The sequence below is a fragment of the Penicillium argentinense genome (assembly GCF_028826775.1).
Source record: "Penicillium argentinense strain IBT 30761 chromosome Unknown utg000010l_segment0_segment0, whole genome shotgun sequence".
NCBI lineage: Eukaryota > Fungi > Ascomycota > Eurotiomycetes > Eurotiales > Aspergillaceae > Penicillium > Penicillium argentinense.
The window spans coordinates 3,088,851-3,111,790 of NW_026622669.1; the positions used below are offsets into that span (position 1 = coordinate 3,088,851).

General features: G+C 52.1%; 11 protein-coding genes across 11 annotated transcripts; 7 read left to right on the top strand and 4 right to left on the bottom strand.

Moving 5' to 3' along the window:
- Positions 1-1,983: 1,983 nt before the first annotated feature.
- Positions 1,984-3,730, bottom strand: N7532_010833 (C2H2-type zinc finger protein; the record flags this gene model as incomplete). Its single annotated transcript, XM_056623324.1, has 2 exons — positions 1,984-3,581; positions 3,652-3,730. The coding sequence occupies 2 exons, from the start codon at positions 3,728-3,730 to the stop codon at positions 1,984-1,986; spliced, it is 1,677 nt and encodes a 558-aa protein (XP_056470740.1).
- Positions 3,731-3,989: 259 nt separating this feature from the next.
- N7532_010834 (DNA-directed RNA polymerase core subunit RPO26) lies at positions 3,990-4,722 on the top strand (the record flags this gene model as incomplete). The annotated part of the gene is made up of 4 exons (XM_056623325.1): positions 3,990-4,024; positions 4,146-4,424; positions 4,510-4,629; positions 4,689-4,722. The coding sequence occupies 4 exons, from the start codon at positions 3,990-3,992 to the stop codon at positions 4,720-4,722; spliced, it is 468 nt and encodes a 155-aa protein (XP_056470741.1).
- A 1,594-nt stretch (positions 4,723-6,316) lies between these two features.
- On the top strand, positions 6,317-7,734 carry N7532_010835 (MCT family MFS transporter; the record flags this gene model as incomplete). The annotated part of the gene is made up of 2 exons (XM_056623326.1): positions 6,317-6,507; positions 6,606-7,734. 2 exons carry the CDS (start codon positions 6,317-6,319, stop codon positions 7,732-7,734), a joined length of 1,320 nt encoding a protein of 439 aa, XP_056470742.1.
- Positions 7,735-8,373: 639 nt separating this feature from the next.
- N7532_010836 (peptide alpha-N-acetyltransferase complex B subunit NAT3) lies at positions 8,374-9,090 on the bottom strand (the record flags this gene model as incomplete). The annotated part of the gene is made up of 3 exons (XM_056623327.1): positions 8,374-8,545; positions 8,631-8,862; positions 8,922-9,090. 3 exons carry the CDS (start codon positions 9,088-9,090, stop codon positions 8,374-8,376), a joined length of 573 nt encoding a protein of 190 aa, XP_056470743.1.
- Positions 9,091-9,536: 446 nt separating this feature from the next.
- Positions 9,537-10,864, top strand: N7532_010837 (uncharacterized protein; the record flags this gene model as incomplete). Its single annotated transcript, XM_056623328.1, has 3 exons — positions 9,537-9,910; positions 9,970-10,221; positions 10,291-10,864. 3 exons carry the CDS (start codon positions 9,537-9,539, stop codon positions 10,862-10,864), a joined length of 1,200 nt encoding a protein of 399 aa, XP_056470744.1.
- A 739-nt stretch (positions 10,865-11,603) lies between these two features.
- N7532_010838 (SMP-30/gluconolactonase/LRE family protein) lies at positions 11,604-13,290 on the top strand (the record flags this gene model as incomplete). Its single annotated transcript, XM_056623329.1, has 8 exons — positions 11,604-11,774; positions 11,835-11,989; positions 12,051-12,244; positions 12,315-12,422; positions 12,489-12,698; positions 12,762-12,858; positions 12,921-13,000; positions 13,073-13,290. 8 exons carry the CDS (start codon positions 11,604-11,606, stop codon positions 13,288-13,290), a joined length of 1,233 nt encoding a protein of 410 aa, XP_056470745.1.
- An 81-nt stretch (positions 13,291-13,371) lies between these two features.
- Positions 13,372-13,980, bottom strand: N7532_010839 (GroES-like protein; the record flags this gene model as incomplete). The annotated part of the gene is made up of 2 exons (XM_056623330.1): positions 13,372-13,757; positions 13,806-13,980. The coding sequence occupies 2 exons, from the start codon at positions 13,978-13,980 to the stop codon at positions 13,372-13,374; spliced, it is 561 nt and encodes a 186-aa protein (XP_056470746.1).
- Positions 13,981-15,069: 1,089 nt separating this feature from the next.
- Positions 15,070-18,293, bottom strand: tif32 (putative eukaryotic translation initiation factor 3 subunit EifCa; the record flags this gene model as incomplete). Its single annotated transcript, XM_056623331.1, has 3 exons — positions 15,070-15,508; positions 15,571-18,170; positions 18,252-18,293. 3 exons carry the CDS (start codon positions 18,291-18,293, stop codon positions 15,070-15,072), a joined length of 3,081 nt encoding a protein of 1,026 aa, XP_056470747.1.
- Positions 18,294-19,169: 876 nt separating this feature from the next.
- Positions 19,170-19,596, top strand: N7532_010841 (guanine nucleotide-binding protein subunit gamma; the record flags this gene model as incomplete). The annotated part of the gene is made up of 3 exons (XM_056623332.1): positions 19,170-19,321; positions 19,416-19,473; positions 19,534-19,596. 3 exons carry the CDS (start codon positions 19,170-19,172, stop codon positions 19,594-19,596), a joined length of 273 nt encoding a protein of 90 aa, XP_056470748.1.
- An 860-nt stretch (positions 19,597-20,456) lies between these two features.
- On the top strand, positions 20,457-21,229 carry N7532_010842 (Rdx family protein; the record flags this gene model as incomplete). Its single annotated transcript, XM_056623333.1, has 3 exons — positions 20,457-20,633; positions 20,797-20,974; positions 21,066-21,229. 3 exons carry the CDS (start codon positions 20,457-20,459, stop codon positions 21,227-21,229), a joined length of 519 nt encoding a protein of 172 aa, XP_056470749.1.
- A 412-nt stretch (positions 21,230-21,641) lies between these two features.
- N7532_010843 (peroxidase family protein) lies at positions 21,642-22,757 on the top strand (the record flags this gene model as incomplete). The annotated part of the gene is made up of 5 exons (XM_056623334.1): positions 21,642-21,750; positions 21,813-22,053; positions 22,126-22,397; positions 22,462-22,595; positions 22,719-22,757. The coding sequence occupies 5 exons, from the start codon at positions 21,642-21,644 to the stop codon at positions 22,755-22,757; spliced, it is 795 nt and encodes a 264-aa protein (XP_056470750.1).
- Between the last annotated feature and the right edge of the window lie 183 nt (positions 22,758-22,940).

Below are 22,940 nucleotides of genomic sequence, written 5' to 3' on the forward strand. Positions count from 1 at the left end.
AACAATACTATTGCGACTAAGATTGATTTCCAAATTCATGCGGACTGCGAACAATATCAATTTCGACTGGCGTCATTGGTAGGATCGGCGGTGGAGCAGCCAAATTTAGCAGCGTCTGTCTTAGCCAGGTTGGCCACCAAGTCGAACTATACCTACCTTGGGGTACTTACAGAAAGAACGATACCCGCTTTATCGCAGGCAACTCCATTCACTCTTTCCCGGTCTAGATTGTCTTGACTTCCAGTTGTTGCTACACTAGTATTATTGTGACCATGTGTAGCCACCACAATAGGCCTTCAATCGAAGGCGTCTTTCCGCCACTCGCCACCAACCCGCGGCAGCCGACCAGATTGGGCTGAACCCACCGGGCCCACGCTGCGTTTCTGCCGGGACGCGCAACGCCCTGGCGCGGTTGCCCAGCACACCGCCCACCCGCTGTCATGGTTGGCCCGCGTCCTGCAAGATATCTGCATCGATGATCGAAGGAACTTTGATTCTCCATACTCTCTCCTATTTGCCTCGTGCCGTTCCTGACATCGCCCTTCGCCCTGAGGCGCTCGACCTTTGCCGCCGATGACTTGGGACACTTGGACACTCGCCTCGCCCGCCGCGGAACTCTAAAACCCTACTCTTACTACTCCTAGTAGTACTAGTAGTATGTAGACGGGCGGTCAAGTCGTCGTGTCGGCCACTGTGACTCTTGGCCGGCATGCGATTGGCCTACAGACACAGAAACGGGGTCTCTCCAGATGTTTCCCCAGAGAAAGACCCCTCTTTGCTCGCCCTTTTCGTACGAGCCATGGCCGAGAATTCAATCATCGTGGCGGTGCCGAGAAGACCGAACGTTCGCTAGGTGCCTGAGAGAGCCATTATGGACGTTACTACCAGAGATCTACTAGGGTCTACTACTAATTGATCTCCCCCTCCCCTGCACCAGGTACTACCCGTTTCGAGTTAGGCCACCCGGTGCGTCCTCCATGACCAGAGGGTTCTAGGATCCTCACATCAGCGTCGGATGAATGGCTTAATGTACTTGGGCGAGACACGGTCGGGCTCTGCTGGGCGTTTGTCGCATTCTTGGCTCCGTTTAGTTCCACGCTCAGGGCCCGGACCCTTGTACATGTGGCCTCCTGCCCGCGTGTCTCACGTTGAACCCTAATAATAAACATAGCCACACTCCCGCCACGTCCATACATACTCTCTGTACGAAGGAAGTGTACCTGCCCAGGAGGGCCTAGTCGGGTGACCGGATGTGGTGGATTTGCCCCTCGATTTGATTTTATCGTCTCTCAGTTAGAAAATTCAAATCAACGTGATGCCTGGAAACCTGGAGATCCAGGGAGATCGGCTAAGATCTACTCATGATCCACTCCTGGGGTGTCTTATATGAACGCCGATTCCGCAGATCTTGAAACAAAGTAGAAAATGGTGACTAATCAGTGTACAGTAGATAGTTAACTGACTAGTTAACTAGTTAGCGAATAAACAAAGAAAAGAGGAAAAGACATAGAAAATACCAAGCCATCCAGAATGAAGGAGTAAATGCAATCAAGATACAAATGAAACCAGCAACGAAGGCCTCAATACACCACGAGTACACTCCGGTAATTGGTACTACGAATTCATATGAAATCAGGATACCCTAATCATATGTTTGATCTCCCCTTCGATGAAGCAATGTATGAGAATATCTCCCACTGCATGCTTATCTTGGCTATCCCACCAGAACATTGAACCATTGAAAATGCCCAGTGGAGCATCGCCATGCCAAGAACTACCACGCATACCCCACCCCCGGTCGCTTTATGATCATTACAAGAAATGAGACACGGACTCTTGGATTTCTTAAGAGTAAAACTTTCATGGCTTCGTGATATTCTCAGCTCTAGCTGGAATTGGCTAAAAACCCGCATAGCAAAAGAGACAACAAATGTAAACGAGACGTAGTAGTACACAACGCCGTAGCTGAATGCTGGAAACTGTTCACTGCTCCATCAAGTGATAACCCAGAAAAGGGTCAATCATAGCCATCTCATCGTGGCTGGGTATCATCAAATTATCATCTCGGCCTGCCTCTGCGGCAGGAGCATCTTGCATCATGTAATCCAAATCCAGACCCGCCTGGCCGGACTCGGCAGCCTGGTCATTAGGTTGTGCGTGGTTGGCATTTGCATTCGGGGGGAGAGGCGGATTAGTAGTGCCGAGCCCAAGACCGTAAATACCAAAGATGGTTCCATCGGGACCATTCTGGTCCGCCAAGAGAGCACGCTGCATAAAGAGCCCTTGGACCTCTTCTTCAGAGCAGCCATGCTTGGCAGACATGTGTACCCAGAGATCATAGTCGCGATGGAAGCGGTGCTCGCATGACTCGTCGAAACAGGAAATGCGCCGACCTGTTTCCTCGGCGTAGCCATGTCCGGTTAAAGCGGCCAATGTGGAGATGCCAGAGGCCTGGGCTTTCTGGTTGCTTTGTCCAAGTCGTTGACGCCGTTCAGCCTTGGCATTCTGGAGTCCCATGTGCGCCGTGCGGATATGCTCTTCCAGAGCGAGCTTGCTGCCATAGCGCTTACCACAGCCAATGCCGTCCCAGCCGGCAACTTTCTTAGAACTAGAAAGATCGGTTTCGCCGCAGCCAAAACGCTTCTCTCCCTGATGAACAGTTCGGATGTGGACAGTGAGGTTTCCCTTCTTGGTAAAACTGCGGTCACAACCTTGCTCTGTGCAGGGAAAGACCTTCCTATCCTCGAGACTAACATCACCGTGGGCGACCTCTAGATGGCGTCGAAGCTCTCGCGGCGTCGAACAAACGATTGGGCAATTGGGGCACTTCGGCGGGTGAGCCTTCCGGATATGCCGCTGCAAGAGGGCATAAGTGGGGAAAGCTACACTGGAGTCAGATGTAGCTTCAGCGCCACCGTTAGGTGCCTGCACCTCTTCAAGGGCAGCGCATTCCGCGCAACTGAACCGCTTCTCAGAGTGTACCCTGCTTTCATGGGCCCGCAGATGACCAGCCGTATCGAATGCCATCTGGCATCGGTGACCAGTCTTCGAATCCAAATGGGTACAGGGAAAAGGCTTTTGGTTCAAATGAACGCTCACGACGTGTTTTTGCAGGGTGGAATGCTTTCGAAAGGTCTCTCTGCACGGGGGATATTCGGTACAGCGGTACTTGTCTTGGCCGTCGTGCGCTGCAAGATGGCGGCGAAGTCGTGAGCCAGTCACGAAACTTCTATCGCATCCAGGCCGGTCACAGACGTAGTCGCGGAGACCGGTGTGCGCGCTTTTTATGTGGTGCGTAAGATGCGAAGCGCGTAAAAAGGTCTTATCGCAGCCTTCGAAAGTACATTGGAATGGACGCTCATTGTTGTGCGATCTCATGTGCTCCTGGAGTCGCGCCGGGCGGTTGAATGCCTTGGTGCATCCTTCGAATGGACAGAGGTGGGTTTTCAGTTCGGAGGGATAGCGAGTGGAGGTGGTAGAGAACGGCGTGGCTGGTGTCTCGTTCAGATCATCGCTGATGAGGCTCGGGGTTCCTGACGCTGAGTACTCGGCGTCTGAATGGACTTCCTCATAGATTGGGTCTGGGGTACGGTCATCAGTCGGTCGATCGAGTTATCGATAAACTGCAGATCGTATGGTTAGGGTACCTACCGTCGACATCCAGAGTAGCATGATGCGGCCGCTTGGATGGCGTAATCTCGCCCAGGGTTGGCTTCCGCTTCAAGGCCATGACTCAATGTCCCATGGGGACCACAGCGGCAGCAGCAGTGGAATGGCATGGGAAAAAGCGCGTCGCTGACGTTCCAAGTGAATAAAATAATTTTGCCGGGCGCAAAAGGCGGTGGGCCGAAGACGGACTAGCGTGGTTGGAAGATTTTCCGCCGAGAGCTTTTTGTGCTTTGCGATTCCCCGTCTCCTCGGTCCCGTGCGCTGGGTTTCTCTCTCTCCCTCTGATTCCTCGGACGACAACACTCTTTGCCACATCCATCATGTCTGACTACGGCGGCGACGACCACGAGGACACGTAAGTGACCCCTACATATGGCTGACGCTTCGGCGCAAAGATTTGCTCGGGATCGTGGCTCTGGAGCTCTGGATCTACACCAAAGGGACAAATTGCCATACTAACCTGCGGTTTTATGCAGTTACGACTACGAGCCCCAGGAGGAGGTGTTCGAAGAGAACGAGCCGGAAGATTTTCTTGACCAGGATGGTCTTGACGATGGCGCCGAAGAAGGCCCGTACGACCCCGCCGTCAATGGCGAGAACATTGTTTCCTCGGGCGACCTCAATGCTGGATACAACGGCAAGGTGATGGAGCAGGCACGCGAGAAGAAGGTTCCCAACGACCAGCGTACTACCACCCCGTACCTGACCAAGTACGAGCGCGCTCGTGTTCTCGGCACCCGAGCTTTGCAGATCAGGTACGTTCCATCTCCATGGCGCCTTGGATATAGAAGGCTGTGCCCGTCGGTGAACCCGGCAGTGTTTGGCTGACTTTTTCTCCAGTATGAACGCGCCCGTGCTGGTTGATCTCGAGGGTGAAACCGACCCCCTTCAAATCGCCGTGAAGGAATTGAACCAGAAAAAAATCCCTCTCATCGTGCGACGCTATCTGCCGGATGGATGGTAAGCTTTTTATTTTAGCTGCGACAGATGCAAACTTTTCTGACTGATACATTGATTAGGTACGAGGACTGGACTTGCGAGGAGCTCCTGTAGGTCCAGGATGATTTTCAGCACAAGCCTTCCTGGGTCAACGAAGACAAACCTCAGTTTGATTTCACCACGGCAAACATGCATAGCGTTCGGAGTTTGGGAAATTTGTCGTTCGAGAAACCGCAGCTCAAGAAACCCGCGGCTCAAGGAGCGGGAAAGCAATGAGCTTGGACATGGGCACGACCTGTACATCAAATGCGTCTGAAAAGGGCCAACAACAAAACTACCAGTAACGGTTTCGATAAAAAAATCAAAAACCATAACAAAGGGTTCTACAAAAAAATTATTGAATCTTGCTTTCTACAGTAAAATTTCTAGCCGGACAGTAGATGACGTGAGTAGTACATTACGGATGCGAGCCATTACCCCACAAAGCACTTAATGGCATTCGAGCTACACTACATTATTGCACCGCTTATTACCTACCCTAAGGTAGTAGGGAAAGCAACTATAGCACACGCACCTACATGCACTTCTACGGTGTTGCAGACCGCTCCTGATTCGAAGACTCATACTCGCCTTCTTATTACACCCCTACTCACATAGGTTCTAGTCAGAGTACTTCACAAGTGTTGCTTCCAAGATTTAAGAAGTGCCCCAAGCACCTATCGATTTTTCCGGTATTGGCTGATGATCCTGGATCGCCGTCGGTGAATGTTGAGCTTGACAGCAGTGAACACACAATCTCTAGAAAGAAAGAGCTGGTTTTCCTCTCTCTCTCAGTAGGGTGTTTTCCTCTTTCGGGGCTTGTTTCCGATACTATTTTCGATTGGCGGGGGCACCATGACAAGGAATGTACTATGTACTTGGAGATGTTGCATATTGCACACTGCAGACAGCTCCAAATCCGAGTCACCATGACTCACAGTGTCCGTCTTTCTTGAGGCAACTGGTCAGACCGTCAGTTCTAATCTATTCCAACACATGTGGGCTTTCCGATGGAGCACCTCAGAACTCAGTTAACTCCGAGTCTCGGTGCTGCCTAGCACTATTATAATGAGGATGTATTGAAGGTAGTATGGAATGAGTGACGCCGGGGAGAACCCACCCGACCCCGAGGGCCCACTTTTTTCCGATTTGCCCCTGGAGTCCATCTGGTCCTTACAAGGTACGATATACCCTAAGGTACATTGGATGCACTGATGGCCGGCGTATGCCATCTGTCGTCTGCATAACTCCAACGGGCCATGCTCGGCTGGCACCCCCGCCTGGGTAATCGGCACGCCTCGCTGCCTTGGACTTGGACATCCCACCGCTGCTTTGCGTGTCCAAGCGTATCTCCGACCCCGATGAAACCTGGGTTGCGGTCCCTCCCCCATGGCCCTAGGCAAGTGGGTGCCGGTGGACCACTGGCTATCCCAAAGGCGCTTCTCTTCGGTCTCTTCCGCCCTCCCAGCAGCTTAGCAGGCGCCCCGCTTGCCGCGGTGGGTTTATAATCAACCCCAAGAATTTTTTTCGAGGCGATGGTGACTCGAGTTCTTGCCCTGCACTTCCCTCGCGGATTCCAGTCCAGTCCTTGTTCTCGCACACGCGAGAACCTCCTTGTGTCGCCCAGGCGTCCAGTGTCGGTCCGAAACTAATGCCACCGTCAGAAAGAATGGGTTCGACTAATCTGGAAGTAGAGCAGAAGGCCCTTGGCCTCACCGCCAGAGCTGAAGGAAATGTGACGGCCAATGCCACGACGTCCCCCGACTTGCCGCCAGAGAAGGACCCTGAGGTGACCTTCGATACGGGTTTTCTATCATGGCTCCAAGTTCTGGGTTCTTTCTTTCTCTTCTTCAATTCATGGTACGTGCTTTCGAAAAAGAACAAGTCCGGAGACAAAAAGGAAAATATTTTAAAGCCATTGAAAAGAAAGAAAATTTAGCTAACGCTCACTAATACAGGGGCCTCATCAATACGTGGGGCGCATATCAAACCTATTATGAGGCTAATCCGCCGGCTGGTGCCTCATCATCCTCTATCGCATGGATTGGTTCACTCCAATCTTTTCTTCTGATGCTGATTGGAGTTATCACTGGTCCGCTTTTCGACGCGGGCTATTTCCGGGCCCTCATCGGCTTCGGAGGATTTATGTTGCCGTTCGGGTTAATGATGACCAGTATCTCCAGCAAATACTGGCATCTCATTCTCGCCCAGGGTATCTGCGTGGGTTTGGCTGCCGGTTGCCTTTTCGTACCTTCAGTCGCCATCCTCCCGCAATATTTCCGACGTAGGAGAGGTCTCGCCAACGGTCTCGCGGCCAGTGGTAGCAGCATCGGTGGCGTGGTCTATCCTATTATGTTCCATAAACTTCAGCAGAATGTCGGTTATGCCTGGGCCACTCGCGTAATCGGTTTCCTCTGTTTTGGTACAATCTGTGTCTCACTGAGCATCATGCGTGTTCGCTTCAAGCCCAAGGACAAGCGCAAGCTCTACCAGCTCTCCGCTTTCAAGGATCTCGGCTACTGTCTGTTTACCGTGGCCATGTTTCTTGGATTCCTAGGATTCTACAACTTCCTATACTATGTCCAGCCCTACGCCATTGACACGGGTATCGTGGACAGTAATTTGGGATTCTATCTTGTTTCTATGCTCAACGCTGCCTCAACCTTCGGCCGAATCGCTCCCAACTTCCTGGCCGACCATACTGGCCCGCTCAACATGCTCTCCCCTGCCGTGACCGTTACATCCATTCTGGCATTTGTGTGGATTTCCGTTGATACGACTGCCGGCATTATCATCCTGGCCATCTTCTACGGCTTCTTCTCCGGAGGATTTGTGTCTCTTCCGCCTGTGGTGATGGCCAGTATGACGGCTGATGTACGTGACCTGGGTACTCGGCTCGGCATGGTCTTTGCCATCACTTCGATTGGCCTACTGATTGGAACTCCTATCGGTGGGGCTATCCTTGGTGACACTGGCAAATACATTGGGGTTCAACTATTTACCGCTTGCTGTCTTGTTGGATCAGCTATTCTCATGATCATCTTGAGAGTGGTGCGCTCTGGTCCCCGCTTGATAGCCAAGGCCTGAACATTTCCTGACTTGGAAATTTGGTTATCCTAATCTTAAAAGATTCTTTACGCAAGACCGGCGCCTTCGAGATGAATAAAACGGAGTTTTCTCTCCCTCCTCTCTGTCGGCCTTCAACCCAACGCCGCATGCTCTGAGATACATAGGGCCTAAAATGCTTGCGTCCACCCTCAGCGCATTATGACACCAAGCTCTTCCTTTCTCTAACTAGGATACAGGAGACACCTGATACCTAGATCTCTAGTTCCCGATACCTGGGCCCTGTGATTGAAAAAAAAAAAAAGGAAGAAAGGAAAAAAGGCTGCCAGTCCTCGGTGTGTTCAAACAGTTTACAATTGTACTGTGGAACTAGACAATATGGTTCCCAATTCCATAAGGAGACCTTGAATGATGATTTTGTACTTCTGTAATTTATTTTCCGTACATAATGAAGGCTGAGGCGTCCTGCATGTGGCTATGGACCCCCATGCGGTCATATTAAACTGTTTAAAACATCTCGCTTTGTTTGTTAATACACGTTCATGTTACCGGGCTTACCTAAAGCAGCTTGGAATCAAGGCACATCTTCAGGAGCAGTTAGGAAGGCCGTGCCTTTCTCATGCATATTCAAATCACTCGGCTTACCTGAAGTACTCAGAGTCAAGACACGTCTTCAGGGGAAACTAAGAAGGTCTCGCCCTTGTCTCGCACATGCTCAAGCTTCTTGTCTCGACTACACGGCTTCCGCATATCAAATGCATCTTCTCCGGACTCCGACATGCCCGTTGGGTCATCGCTGTAATAGTTGACGACGCGACGGAAGACAGAGTATCTGCATTGGCTTGGTTCGTAATCATATCCACAGAGACGCGCAAAGTTGGACTCCAGTGCTTCTGGTCAGTCGATGATAGACTTACCCCATTCGCTTGTACATGTCGACCGCCACCTTGTTCCCTGCTCGAACGTAGAGATCGACGAACCAGGCGTTGTTGGCATCTGAGGCTTGCTCAAGCTGCTCGGTCAAGCGGGTGGCAAAGCCAAGTCGGCGCCATTCAGGTGCAACGGTCAATACTGTGATATGTCCGTGCCATGGGGTATAGTGCTCTGAGGCACGCATCGCGGTGGGCTGTTCTTCGAGTTTGCCCATGACTGAAATGCGCATTAGAATTTCTGCTTATAGATGGGTCTGAAAAAGAAGGAATCCATACTGTAACCCACAACCCCAGCGTCACGGTCCTTAATCACGTTGCACAGCGACGGCCATCGGGTCAAGTAGTTGAGGTAGAAGCCCAGATCGTAGTTCTCGGTCAGCGGGTCCAGATTCGTTCGATTCATCTGTAGCAGGTCCAGCGGGGACATGCGATCAATCGAGGTCATCGTGGCGGCTGCGGAGCTGCGATGCCTCGGAGAATGCTGGAAGACTGAAGAATGTGGGGTGAAGCATCTATGGTGCCAAGCACGTTTTCTGCCAGCGGTGGCCGCCCTCTTCGCGTTGTGTCCGATGTACAACCGTTGCGGGCTGCTAGACTCCCCGACTGGGTGGTGTCCGCTCTTGACTTCCTGGGATCTGCTCGATTTTCTGCTCGACGGTGACTACCTTTGTATGCATAGGTCATGCCGTGATAGAAGCTAGACACACCGACAACTCTTGGGCATTTCAGATTCGCCCGCCTTCCTACACACAGCACTGTGTGTTGATGGTTCAATTCTCTCATTTCTTCCTTTGACTGCTTCATTACCCTTTTCTTTTTCTCTATTCTTCTCTCCAAAATCCTCGCTGCATTCTCTCGGGGGTAACTGGTGTTCCTCGTCCGCTTTCACCAATGCCCCTCCCTCCATCTCCCCTGAAACTTGCTCACCGCAACCCCTCAACAATGGACGATCCGCCAATCTCACCAGGGACCGGAGCCAATGGATTTGCTCCCCAAAGCCCTCTCGAGCCACGAACCCCCCGGTTGTCCGCACCACCTTCTCCGGTCACTCCCCGCCAGAATATCCACGCCATGAACGGATCCCAGCGCGAATCGGTAGACTTCTCCACTGACACAGGGGGTGGTGGACTGGGAAATCTTGCCGATGAACTGGCAGATGCTTGGGAACAAGAAGAAGAGGGCTATGGCTACGCGTCGGGACAGGAGACCAGTACCGCAGGGTCCCAGCAAATAGACCATAGCGATGGCGAAGATGCGTACATGCAGTCCGTCCGCGATATGCGCAATCAGTCCCCTCCGCAGAGTCGCCTGCGTCCAGGAGCAGGCTCCGACCTAATCAATTCCGCCACCGACGGGCAGAGTCTCATTATGACGGCTCGGACTATGGGAACGACTCGGACCTTGACGAGGCGGCCGACATTTCCCCCGCATTGGAGACCCAAATGGCAGATATCGAAAGCCTTGCTCGGCGGGGCATCGAGAACAATGGCAGTGAGAATGATCATGTTATCCAGCGAACCATCGAAGCCCTTCGGGACCTCGGTGCACAAAGCGGAATTGAGAACAGCGCCATGCGGTTAGTGATACATTCCCGGTCATCTATCTAGACCCACGATAGGATCTTATATTAACATTCATTGCATAGTCTGATCACTGCCCACTCTTCCATCACATCACATCTTACACACCAAACCCGCACGCTCCAGTCCCTCATCCACCCTCTCCTCTTCTCTCCTTTTCCACTCCTTTCCGAAGACGCCATAGACTCACTCATGCCCCTCATCGACGACGGCCTACTGCCAAATCTCCCATACCCGCTCCCCGAACAATCACAGTCCCGGCGCGACTCTCGGCCATCTACCCCCTCACAGTCGCCAGCTATCAACCCTCTCGTTTCCCTGCAGGCCCTCATCTCCCAGACATCCGATATCACTCACTCCCTTCGCGGTCTGAGTGATACCCTTTACGAATCTCGACAGTTGACCTCTACCGCGTCCCGGCGACTGCGGTCTGCTCGAGAACTCGTTTCCGATCTCCGGCGGGAGGAAGAGAGCCGCGAAGAAGGCTCACGCTGGATTGAGGTCGGCGAGTGGGATCGCCGGCTAAAGGATCGCGAAGCCGGGAAAGAATGCGGTGATGTCGTCAGCGGCTTCGAAAAAGTGTGTGGCGAGTGGCGCGAAAAGCTTTTTGGGGCTGGTGCTGAAGTGGCTGCGGTCTGAACATAAACTGACGCTTTCTCTCTTCCATCGGCATGTCTCGCAACTGCTTCAGGATCTCCAGCTAGATTTTTATGAGCTTTTCTTGGGCTTCGCTCTACATTTTCCCCTCGTCAGATATCCACTTTGTTTCTTTTTTCACAAGTCTATTATAAACTGGATTACTTCGTTTCCAGTGGTTCTGTTAATGTCCCGAGGCTGGAGCTTAGACAAACATGCACATAGTCTAAAATTCGATACCATGCATCCGATCTGTAACCAGACCTGGCATTTGGCTAGATTATGGGCAATGCTTTCCTTTTTCCATGTTGTATTTCTCCCAGCATTACCTGCCGGCATTCCATGTACCTTGCAGCCATGACTGCGTGGGGGCTACAACTGGAGAAGTGGAGTGCATCCCACTCGGCGCAGGTCCGAGATCCTCGACGATCTTAAGCGGCTTTCAGAGGTCAAGCCGGACGACTGCAGACCAACCCTTGGCTTCACAAGCTTGGCATTCTCCAAATCTCGGGGAATTTGCCCATTGAGGGGTTAGATGAGCCTGATTGTGCGACCACCTGCAATGGTTCGATCCCGTCCTCCCCGCACTTCGGGCCCGGCGTATGACGCGGGCCGGAAAGTATGCTTAAGTTGGGGTATAAATGCGTCATCCTGTCCCGGTTCTTCTGAATTCTGCTTTTATTTAACCTGAGTGGTAATCTCACGCTGTGGGGCTCTGTGCTATAAAATAATTCTGTTCATCATGCCCGTTCAATCTGGGACGTTGGCTTCCTGGCTATTGCTGGGGCTGAGTCTCTTTACTCCAGTCTTATCAGCAACAGGAAAGATCCCCACCCAGGCACAGACAATTGATCAGAAGAGCTTCAATGTTTTGAATAATACTCGGCCGCCTGGTGAATTCAATGCTTCAAGCGTACGCGAACTCATTCACTTAATAAGCATCGCCTCGTCGCTAACTGAGCCTGTTTTTTAGGTCTTTACTCCTCCAGGCTTAACTGAAGAGAGCTTGCTTGGTCGCCCTTTTCACATCTACGATGACGAATTTCTGAAGGTCCTGGGGAGTACACCCAGTCTGACCCGTATTGCTTATTCTAAAGTAGACCCTCTATTCCATGAAGCAGTCGTGTGGTAAGTAGATCAGAACTTCCCTCGATTCAATAGAGCTTTCGTCATTTACGAAATCAAACAGGTCTAAGAGAACAGACGAAGTGTTTTTCGTTCAAAACGCCGGGCCTCCTGAGGCCGGTACTGGACTTAACAAGTCTTCTATCATTGAAAAAATCTCACTATCTCAGGCTGCTGCTGTGGCAAACAAGACGGATGCTGTAGGCCTGGTGGATGTCGAAAATGTTACATCTACAACCATGATCATTAATCCTAACGGTAAGTTACTGATTTCTTGAGAGTTTCTATACCGGGGGAATGATCGATTAATCCATATGTACCATTTTAGGAGCCAACAATTATCGCGGAAAGCTGATTTTTACTGGCGAGGGCCAAGGAGATGACAAGGCACCTGCATTATACGTGATGAGCCCGAAGAAACCTTATGATACCAAAGGTATATGTGCTGTCTTTTCTCAATTCTCCCTGGTTTACAAAAACGCATTGCTAACATCACCTATAGTGCTCCTCAATAATTTCTTCGGTCGACAATTCAACTCGCTTAACGATGTAGCCATCCACCCCAAAAACAAAGAAATCTACTTTACCGATGTTCCATATGGATACTTCCAGGACTTCCGTCCTCATCCCGGTCTTCAAAATCAGGTCTACCGCTTCAACCCTGATTCAGGTGCTGTCAGCATTGCTGCTGACGGGTTTGTGAATCCAAATGGTACAGAAATTACTGTCCACTGGATACCATGAGAGACTACATTGTATGCTGACGTTCTAACAGGCTTCACCTTTTCTCCGGACGGAAAGCACGCGTATGTTACCGATACAGGAAATAATTTTGGCTTCTACGGTCTCAATTTAACAGGGCCCGCTTCCATGTATGATTTCTCTCTCACACCTCTATTCCGAAAGCTCCATTCTAACTACTTATTTTTTACAGTTATCGATATGATGTTGTAGATGATGGCACGCTTGAGAATCGCAAAACCTTTGCATTTGTCAACTCTGGTGCTCCAGATGGTAAGAATTCCATACTTGATATAGCCTACACATTTCTGATGATTCTAATTTTCACTTTTCTTTATTAAACAGGGGTTCACTGTGACACTTGGGGTAATGTTTACGCTGGCTGCGGGGATGGTGTCCAAGTCTGGAATCCGTCCGGCAAGTTGATTGGTAAGATCTACTTGGGAACAACTTCTGCAAACTTCAATTTCGCTGGAAAAGGAAGAATGGTTATCTGTGCGGAAAATTCGCTGTACTATGCAACTCTGGCCGCATCGGGAAATATTGTGGAAAGTGAGATGTAAATATGAATATTGAGGATACCTATGACAGTAACTGAAGGTATTAACATGAGCATTTGAGGAATTCCAACTGTAGATATCCATCTACTCCCCGATAACAACCACTTTTCCCGCAGAGACGCCCTTTCTCATCAGGTTAAATCCTTCCTGGATACTTTCTAGCCCCTTAGTTACAAGGACAAGCGGCTCCGATGCAACAAGACACCCTCGCTGAATCAAAGTTTGCGGTAAATACTCCTCCTCCCAAATAGGAAGAATATTATCAGGCCCATCACCGAAGACCATTTTGACATTGAGGCCCTCGGGGATTTTAACTCCCTGCAGCGGTGTCGTAGTTACAACAAAGACTTCATTTCTCTCTTTCTTCGCAATTTCCAGGCAAGGCACAATGGATTCTTCCAGCCCAGCCGCTTGAAAGATCCCCACACACTCAGAAACATCCAGCTGAGCTGTGACATCCTTCACAACCTCTTGTCTGGAGTAGTCGGATACATGAGAAACACCAAGATGTCACATACTAGAAGTTTTTTCCTCCAATGCTGTTGTCAAAACTTCAAACCCGACTGCACATACGAGCTGTATTGCATTGCTTCCCACTGCAGATGCACACCCCAATTTCTGAGCATCCTCGCGCACAGCCTCAAGTCTCGGGTGGGGCAGAGAGAGGAAACTACAGTTGAAAAGTGCATGCATGTGCAACTGTGGTAAGGCACAGTGGAAAGACACTTGCTTTGGCGAAGCTCATCCATTCTGGGATGGGCATGCTAAAATTGCATCCACGATCACACAGTCTTGAAAGTCTCACAATTCCGGGCCTTAGTTGCGCGTTACGCAAAGGCCAAGATACGATCATTGAGCTTGTAGCAAGCCGAGACGTCTGTCCAGGCTGAGATTACCGTCCCTCCAACGACTTCACCGAGGATAACAGAGTATTTGACGAAGGCGAGAGGACGTGTCTTGGAGGGTTTGATCACAGGATTTTATGGCCCAGGCGCTTGCTTGTATGAGAAGCTGATTTGGTCTCAGGGTTGTTGGGAAAAAAGTGGAGCGGATGGCTAGAGGTATAAGAGGGCGGCTGGTCGAGCCTGAATTACGATGTTTCTCCGGTATGAGTAAATTCAGTCTTGCTTCTAAAAATTGGAATGCTGTGCTATTCATAGGCCTATATCTTAGATGAATGCAACCTATGCGTATGGCTCGGATTGATTTCTATCCGGGTGCAGGCCTCACAATCTGCTCTGGGCTATTTTTATTCAAGGGTGCGTAGTTGCTATAGGTTAAAAGAACAGCGTATCCTCCGTATACCGAGCTTCGGCTAGTGATGTCCCGTGTATGAACAGATACTCCTGCAGGCTAGATTGGGAAGGCTGGGCTAAATCCGCCTAAATCCGATTTTTAGGCCCGTCAAACTCCGTCGGCACAAGATATACGAAGAGCTGGAAACTGACCCTGATGAAGGTTTGGATGAATCTAGAAGGTGATCCTATTCACTGGATCCCGAACGTTCGGGACCCAAAGCAATGTAGCAGTGCATGATATTGGCATCACGGCTGGCAAATGTAGCCCAACCGAAGTGAAAATAAGGAAATTAGAAAAACATGAGTACGCAAAGAGAAACAACGGACCATGAAGGCATCCCATAGGAGGCCGATGATACAGGGTCATTGCAGAGAGTCATGACAGCATGCGCCAGATAAGAAAAAAGGAAATGTTCCGAGTCACTTTTGGTTCGCTCCCTAGAGATGTAAAGAAGAGAAGATACGAATCCACCCGTGCACGCGTTTAGCTCTGGTTCTGCTTCCAGCGCGGCACCCACTTGCCACCGCTGTTAGGCTTTTCCTCGGCAGGGGGAGCCGATGATTGCGGAGCGGGCTCGCGGCGGGCCCAGCGGTCAGCGGGAGGTGCGTCACGGGGCGGCGGAGCGGAGCCAGAGCCACCACCAGCATTGCGCAGGTGAGGAGGAACATATCCACTACGGCGAGGAGCCTCCTCCCTGGCGGGCTCAGGGGCAGCGGCAGCTCCACCGGCGGCCTCCTTGGCAGCCAAACGATCTCTCCATCCACCACCGCCACCAGTGCGGGATGCCAGACTGAGTCGGGGGGCACCGCTGGCGGCGCGCTCGGGCTCGGCGGTAGCAGGGCCGGCGAACTTGCGGTTCGTGCGACGAGCCTCGGCTTCCTGCTCGCGCTGAGCCTGGCGGGCAGCGATCTCGTCGAGTTTGCTATAGATGTCAAGTCAGTTTGAGTGTCAGATAGGAGAAGATGCAGAGTAAGGGTGACTAACGCTCTCTCTTCGTCGCGCTTGGCCTTCTCCTCGGCCAAAGCACGACGCCGTTCCTCCTCCCGGGAGGTGCGCTCCTCTTCCTCACGTTGAGCACGCTCCTCCTCTTCCTTGCGGCGACGCTCCTCTTCCTCGCGCTCTTGCTTCTCGCGACGACGGCGGTCCTGGACCTCCTTGATACGCTGCTTCTTCTTGGCCTCGAACTCCCGCTCAGCGGCCTTGCGGCGCTTCTCGAACTCCTCATGGCGCTTCTCGGACAGGTCCTTGCGGAAGCTGCTGAAGTGGGGAACAAGGCGGCCCAGGCGGTGCTTGAGGGCAACAGCCTCGGCGTGCTTCTGTTTGGCCTCCTTGAGGGTCTCCGCCTTCTGCTTCTCGTAGAGCTCCAGATCGTGCTGCTTCTGCTTCTCGTAGTCGGCAGGGATGTGCTTGAGCTCCTCGCGGCGGAAGGCACGCTCCAGATGGTCGATACGCTTGGCGGTGGTACGAACACGGTCGTTAAGCTCGTTCTTCTCCTTCTCGAGCTGAGCAAGCTTGATAGCACGCAGGCGGTTGGCGTCGAGCTCATCCATATCGAACTCGCTGATATCGATACCCTTGACACCAGTCTTAAGCTCCTCGAGCTGCTTCTTGAGCTCTTCCTGGCGAATACGGTCTTGTTCGTCCTTGATCCGTTTGCTCTCGCGCTCCTTCTGCTCATTGGCAAGGCGCAGCTTCTCAGCCTCCTGCAATTGCTGGGTGCGAATGCGCTTCCGGGTCTCCTCCTCGCGCTGCTTGCGCTGGAGAGCGTCGGTGGCGGCCTCCTTCTTCTTGTCGATAACGACACGGCGAGCCAAAGTCTCGTCGTGTTCTTGGGCGGCACCAGCCAGAGCGCGGGCCTGAGCAGCCTGCTTGGCCTGCAGACGAGCCTCGTTGTAGGACGGGTCAACATACATGCAGGTGACGTGGAGAGTCTTCGCCAGGCGAGCGAGCTGGAAGCGGGCAATCTCGGCGGGGGTGTGCTGGAGACGCTGCACGGAGCCAACCTCGCTCTCAGCAGAGCCAGCAGCACTGCCGGCGTGCATTGCCTTGGACGAGGAGAAGACGTCCGAGTCGAAGGTGAGGACACCAGAAATGTGGTCCACGCGGATAGCAAGATCACCCTTCTTGCAACCGTTCATGATGAACTTCTCAATCATGGCGGGGGTGATCTGGAAAGGATCGGGGAACTGGGCAAGCTCGTAGACGAACTTGAGCTCGACGGACTCATAGACCTGGGAGAGTTGCTGGAACAGGCGAGTAAGAATAACCTGTTGCAGAGGCTGCACATACTTCTCCATCTCGGGATCGGCGCCAATCTGCTTCAGAATAGGTGTAATCTTCTTGCAGATGGACAGAGGGTGGAAGTCAACCTCCAGGATATTGTACAGATCCCGGATCTCAGGACGGACACGCTTAAGAAGACCCTTGTTCAGAGCATCGCGGAAGAGGACCGAGCGAGACGGGGGCTGAGCCATACCCAGCAGGTTGGTGAGGCGGGTGTTCTTGTTCTTGCGGGCCTCATCAACGTCGACCAGAGCACCCCGGGAGCGGGTGGTGCTGATGACAGGAATGGAGAGAGCAGAGAGAAGAACGAACGAGGCGGCCTTGGTCATATCGGCCTCGGTGACGGAGGGGTTCTCCTTCTTGGTGCTCTGGCCGGTAGCCAGGGCCACGGTAGACAGGCGAAGGAGGTTGTAGTACCGGTTCCAGGCGGCAGCGTGGAAGAGATAGTTCTCGCTGACCAAGAAAATACGAGCCAATTTCTCGTAGTAGTTGGCCATCATGACGTTCTTGGCCGGGCGCTTGCTCAGGTTCAGCAGGGTATGGATATCCTCAATGCTGCGGAAGGCCTCTTGCCACAGCTCCAGCTCGACGGCGACGTTAAGCTGCTGGAAACGGGTGTCTAGGTGGCGTTGCAGAGTATCCGCATCGCTCAGGTTGATAGCGTGCATCTGAGCAGAATACTTGGCGGCATTCTGAACGTGGTTGCGGAGCAGCTCGCAAAGACGGCGGAACTCGGTCTTGCGGGTGTACTTGAGGCAGAACTGGAAGGCCTGCAGAGCGGTCGACTGGTACATAATTTCGAGACGGGCATTGTTCTTCAGGATCTCGAGGACGGTACGGTAGGTCTCCCACAGAAACTTGAGCCATGGAGTGACGACGGCGCGGTCGGTGCGATCACGAGATTGTTCGCCAGAGACGGTAGCCAGCAAGATGGTCTCGGGAGTTTCGATGGCCTCCAGGTCGTCGATGTTGGAGGAGGGGGCGGCGGACTCAAGGGACGACTGGATCTCGTCGGCCTTGGTCTGGGCCTCGGTGACCTTCTGCTCGGCGAGTTCAATGAACTTCTTGAGGACAACCTCGATGGTGCCGACGTTGGTGTTCTGGGCGATGTTCTTGTACTGGTACAGGCCGTCCTTGGCCGCCTTTCCCTTGCGCAGGTCGACGCACAGCTCAACGAAGAGGAGCATCACCGGCTCGAGCGAGGCGATAGGACTGCTGCGGGTCCGCTTGGAAGTGACATGTTCGTGCAGGACGGTCAGGGCGGCGGGTGCCTGACCGACGGCGATAAGTTCCTGGGCCCTCTTCAAAGGCTTGTTAGTACATCGACATGCGTATCGCACGACGTGAGTCGATGCGGACTGTCCGGACTGATTCAAACTTACCTTGAGGACATTCTCAGGTTTGATATGCGGTGGAGGAGGCATGATGGGCAACCCACCCCTTCGGGTGATGGATTTTTTTCGGGGGAAAAAAGGCGAATTCGAAGAGAGAGAGCGCAAACGTCTCGTACACGGGCAGTGGTCGAGGACCAGAGTTGAAAATGGCTGCCACGCGATGTCCCTAGACCTGGAGGGGGAGAAGGGCCTGTTGTGCGTGAGCCAGCGAAAATTGCCCGGTGTTCCCACTTCGGGCTAAGCGATGGGGCAGTCACGTGTTTGTTTTGTGCCGCGGGCGGTGTACATGGTTCGATTTTACGGCCGCAGAGTACGGGGTGTATGATCAATACCGTATCAGTGGCAGCAGACCAGTCAACCGCCAGTGCATCCACTGGTAGATGCCACCCCCCAATTGGGCCTGTAGATACCTCAAGAACCAAAAAAAAGTACCTATTGACGCAGAGCATATCGCTATCTTTCCACGATTCACTTGCATTAATTATAATTCTGCCCACTAATTTGGATGGGTCCGATTCACCCACATGTACCCAATACATCAGCACACGCGACGCAACTATTGTCGCACTATTGGGAAGTGCCGCCCGGCACCGTACTGTGACTTCCCTCCCGCCGAGCCCCCCAAATTCCGTACCTCCTGTACTGAGTAATACATACATCGCAAAAGGGAGCCCACGGACCCCCCGTACCACCAGCATTCGGGGAAAATCCCTCTCCAACGTCTCTCCTCTACCACTCTCCTTTGACCACTCGCTATTCCCTCCTTTTCCTTGTTCGGCCCATCGTCGAAAGAAGTGCGCGTTATCGATTAATCCCTTGGTTCACGACCCATCGAAACCCCCCAACCTAACGACACCCCCTCTCGACCCCCTTTCTTGACCGCGCGCCCCCAATTTCCTCGACACGATGCCTGCTTACGAACTCCGATCTGGTGGTGATGTCAAGAACAAGAAGCAAAGTGTGGCCGACCTCAAGTACCGTCGCTTGACCGAGCTCAATGCCCGTCTGAAGGAGGACCTCGACCGTCCGCGTGTCAAGGTCTCTGAGGCGGCTCTTTCGTGAGTTCACCCGCTCCCCATGCCCCCTTTGTGATGATGACATGGCGCCCGCGAAAATCAGGCCCGATGCTGACTGGGTGCTTCTTTCAAATAGGCTGATCAACTACTGCAACAACACTCGCGACTTCATGGTGCCATCCGTATGGGGACAAGTATGCGACCGTTCCCAAAAGTGGTGGCGCACACGCGCAAAAGCTGACTTGCTATAACAGGTCGACAAGCGGGAGGACCCCTACGCTCCCCAGCAGCAGGGAGGCTGCTGCACCGTCATGTAACGGCCTAATGACGGGAGAAGCTCGATCGCTACGACACGACTTTTTTCTTTTCTTTTCGCCTCGTTCTCTTCCAACCTTAATTCCGGATCTCTCCGCCCCCCTGGGCCCGAAATAAGACCGCGATCGCTCAACCTGCCCGGCGCGGACAGCGAGACGTGGACCTGCACGAATATCAAAGCTTCAGAACCATGCGGGTTTCTTCCAATCGGTCTTGGATGGCACGGGGGAAGGTTTTCAGCACTGGACGATGCGCCGACCCCCGTTGCCCTGTCTCTTTTACACCCTTTTTTTCTAAAATCCTTCTTCTTCTCTTCCTTCCACTTCGATAAGCACCATTCCCCCTTTTGTCGTCTCTGTGTTTTGAAGCCATTTCCTTTGTTCTCTGGGTTCTCCAAAAGCCTCCCGTACGCACAGCAGCGCATGGGAGATCGGGTTGCCATTCGTGTATCATAGATTCGATTTGCATCCATGATCAATAACAATCAACCGATAATCACATGGTGTTCTCTTCTGTAAACGTAATACTCAGGCTTGCGCTCATTTCCCTTGTTCCGGCCCGGCCTTGAATTCCACTGCTTGTCGCGTCCTCGGGAACCTGCAGGAGACGAACCAGCCGAATCAGGCAATCCCCCGCTGACATCATCCCACCACCGCCATCAAACAGTCCAATTTCCTCCATCGTTCTACCCAACGTGACTGCGTCGGTCCGAAATTCCAAATCACCCTGCAACCACGAGCCCCTGTCCTACTTTCGCTACGCGGTGTTCGGCGCCCATCTGGTTCTCGGGTGACGCCCTCGGTTTGCAATCTGTGTTCTGCCTCTTGTCCCCGGGATATATCCAGCTTCGACACCAGTTACCATGACCGAACCAACTCCACCAATTGAGACCAGCCTTACCAGCGGCGCAGCGCCACAATCCCAGGCCCCGGGACCTGGCTCTGGCACTGCTGACAGGACTGCCTGGGAGCGGGTGCATCTGCCGCGCATTGCAATCAAGTTCTGCACGCAGTGCAGATGGATGCTCCGAGCTGCATATGTAAGTTTTTCCTGTGCTTTGATCATCAAACTCTTTTTTCTCTCTCTCCTGATTTTATACTTTCGAGGGTGCTTACAGTTAACCCATGGATTGGACATTGGCCTCCGAAAGATATAAGCGGGGGTTCAAACATGGCTATGGCAGCGCTAATAACATGATGCAGTTTGCCCAAGAACTCCTTTCGACCTTCAACACTGACCTTGGAGAAGTCGCCCTAGTTCCGATGACTGGTGGAGTCTTCATAGTGACAATGTGGTATGCTGGCCCGGAAACTGCACTGGGAGAGGTCTCGACACAGGAGACTATTCTTTGGGATCGTAAGCGGGATGGAGGATTTCCAGGTATGTCTTCTCATAAGCATAAGTGCTTGAAAATCCAAACTCTCATCACATGTGATTTGCATTGAATCCGCAAACTCATTGACATTTGCAGAGGTGAAAGTACTCAAGTCTCTTGTCCGGAACATTATTTCCCCAGACCGCGATTTAGGCCATACGGATCGGGCCCTGCAAAAGCAAGCGGAAGAGCGACAAGAGAAGAAGATAGAAAGCCCTGGAGGTCAGGGAAATAAGAAAGATTGCGAGGACTGTAAATGAGCATTCCTGAATATTATTGGAGGTTGCATAACTCTTTAGGTTATAATTCTCCCCTCGTACATGTACCTGAACAGTGGAATCTCCACGACACTGTGGAGTGTCTTCCGGGATACACTTATCCAAAGTTTACGGATTGCCCTAAATTTGAGACACCCTGCTGTAGACCTATGGTAACCTCTTCTGTGAACTAGATGTGGTATAGTCTACCTTGATTTGGCATTGTGCTCTATTGCGATCTGCAATCCAAGCGCCTCGAGGCGGTCCACTTTCTTGGGTGGAATTTTTCTTGATGACAATTATTGTGCTTCGCAATGGCCTCCCCCTGGCCCGGCACCTCGTAGTTGCTATAAACCGAGAACTAGATGCACACAGCCTTTGCAATTCGTTTTCTTGATTTTGAACACCCCTCACGATGAAGTGGACATTATTGTTCACGGCGGCCATTGCGGCCGAGGTCTCTGCCCTGAGCTTTCCAGCTGACCACCCGCCCGTCGCATGGAAGCCCGCTGGTCCCAATGACAGTATGTCGATCGATTTATTGACAAGAAGCTTGGAATATCAATCATTAATTGATTATCTTCAGTGCGGTCTCCATGTCCTATGCTCAATGCCTTGGCGAACCATGGCCATCTGCCCCACGATGGCAAGGACATCTCAAAAGAGCAAACCATCAATGCCTTTGGATCAGTCCTGAACATCGACAAAGAATTTGCCGAGGCCCTCTTCGCGAACGGGATGACGGCAAACCCCAAAGAAAATGCAACTACCTTCTCCCTGGACGATCTCAATCGCCATAATGTGCTGGAGCACGATGCCAGTCTGAGGTGCGTTCGTGCCGCACTTGCCCCCTTACCCAGCGGGGCGGCTCGGGAACCCCCCGGCTAACCCTAACATAGCCGCCAAGATTTCTACTTCGGCGACGATCACCGATTTAACCGAGAGGTCTTCGATGAAACACGCTCCTACTGGACAGGCTCGTTCATCGATATCCAGTCGGCAGCCAGAGCTCATGTGGCCAGAGTGAATACATCCAACACGACAAATCCGACCTTCGCCTTGTCTGATGCTGCAATGACGACCGCCCTAGGCGAGTCGGGATTCTGTATCGTGGTACTTGGTGACAAAACCGCGGGTACAGTGCAGAAGAATTGGGTCGAGTACCTTTTTGGTATGTGTTCAAAGCACCCTGATCTATCATCTGATAACTGTTGCTCACATCAAGCCTAATGCAGAAAACGAGCGACTTCCTTACGCAATTGGATGGACGAAAGCCCAGAATAGCATCTCGTACTCCGATTTTAATGACATGACCTCACGGATAAAGAGCGCCTCGGAAAGCTCTGAGTTGGCAGAGCAGAGCTGCAAGGTGCGAAGGGGGAAACATACCCACGGTCGCTTAATTAGGCATTGAGCTGGAACCTACCCAACAGCTGCTACAAAGACCGATTACAATACCGGCTGGACGACTTTAATTTACTAACGTGGACAGACTCTTGATGACTATGGCTTGCAATTATATTTGATCTAGCGAATTATACATGTGTTCTCAAGCTATTCAATGGCAATAATTTCACATACTACATGCCACTCAAAGCGTTCAAGATTTAGGTACGACGATATGTTAACTGTAAGTAGAGCGAGTGAGATACACTCATATGATGACTCGTGTATAATGACGTCTGAGTAGCATAAATAAACAAAGAACATCTGC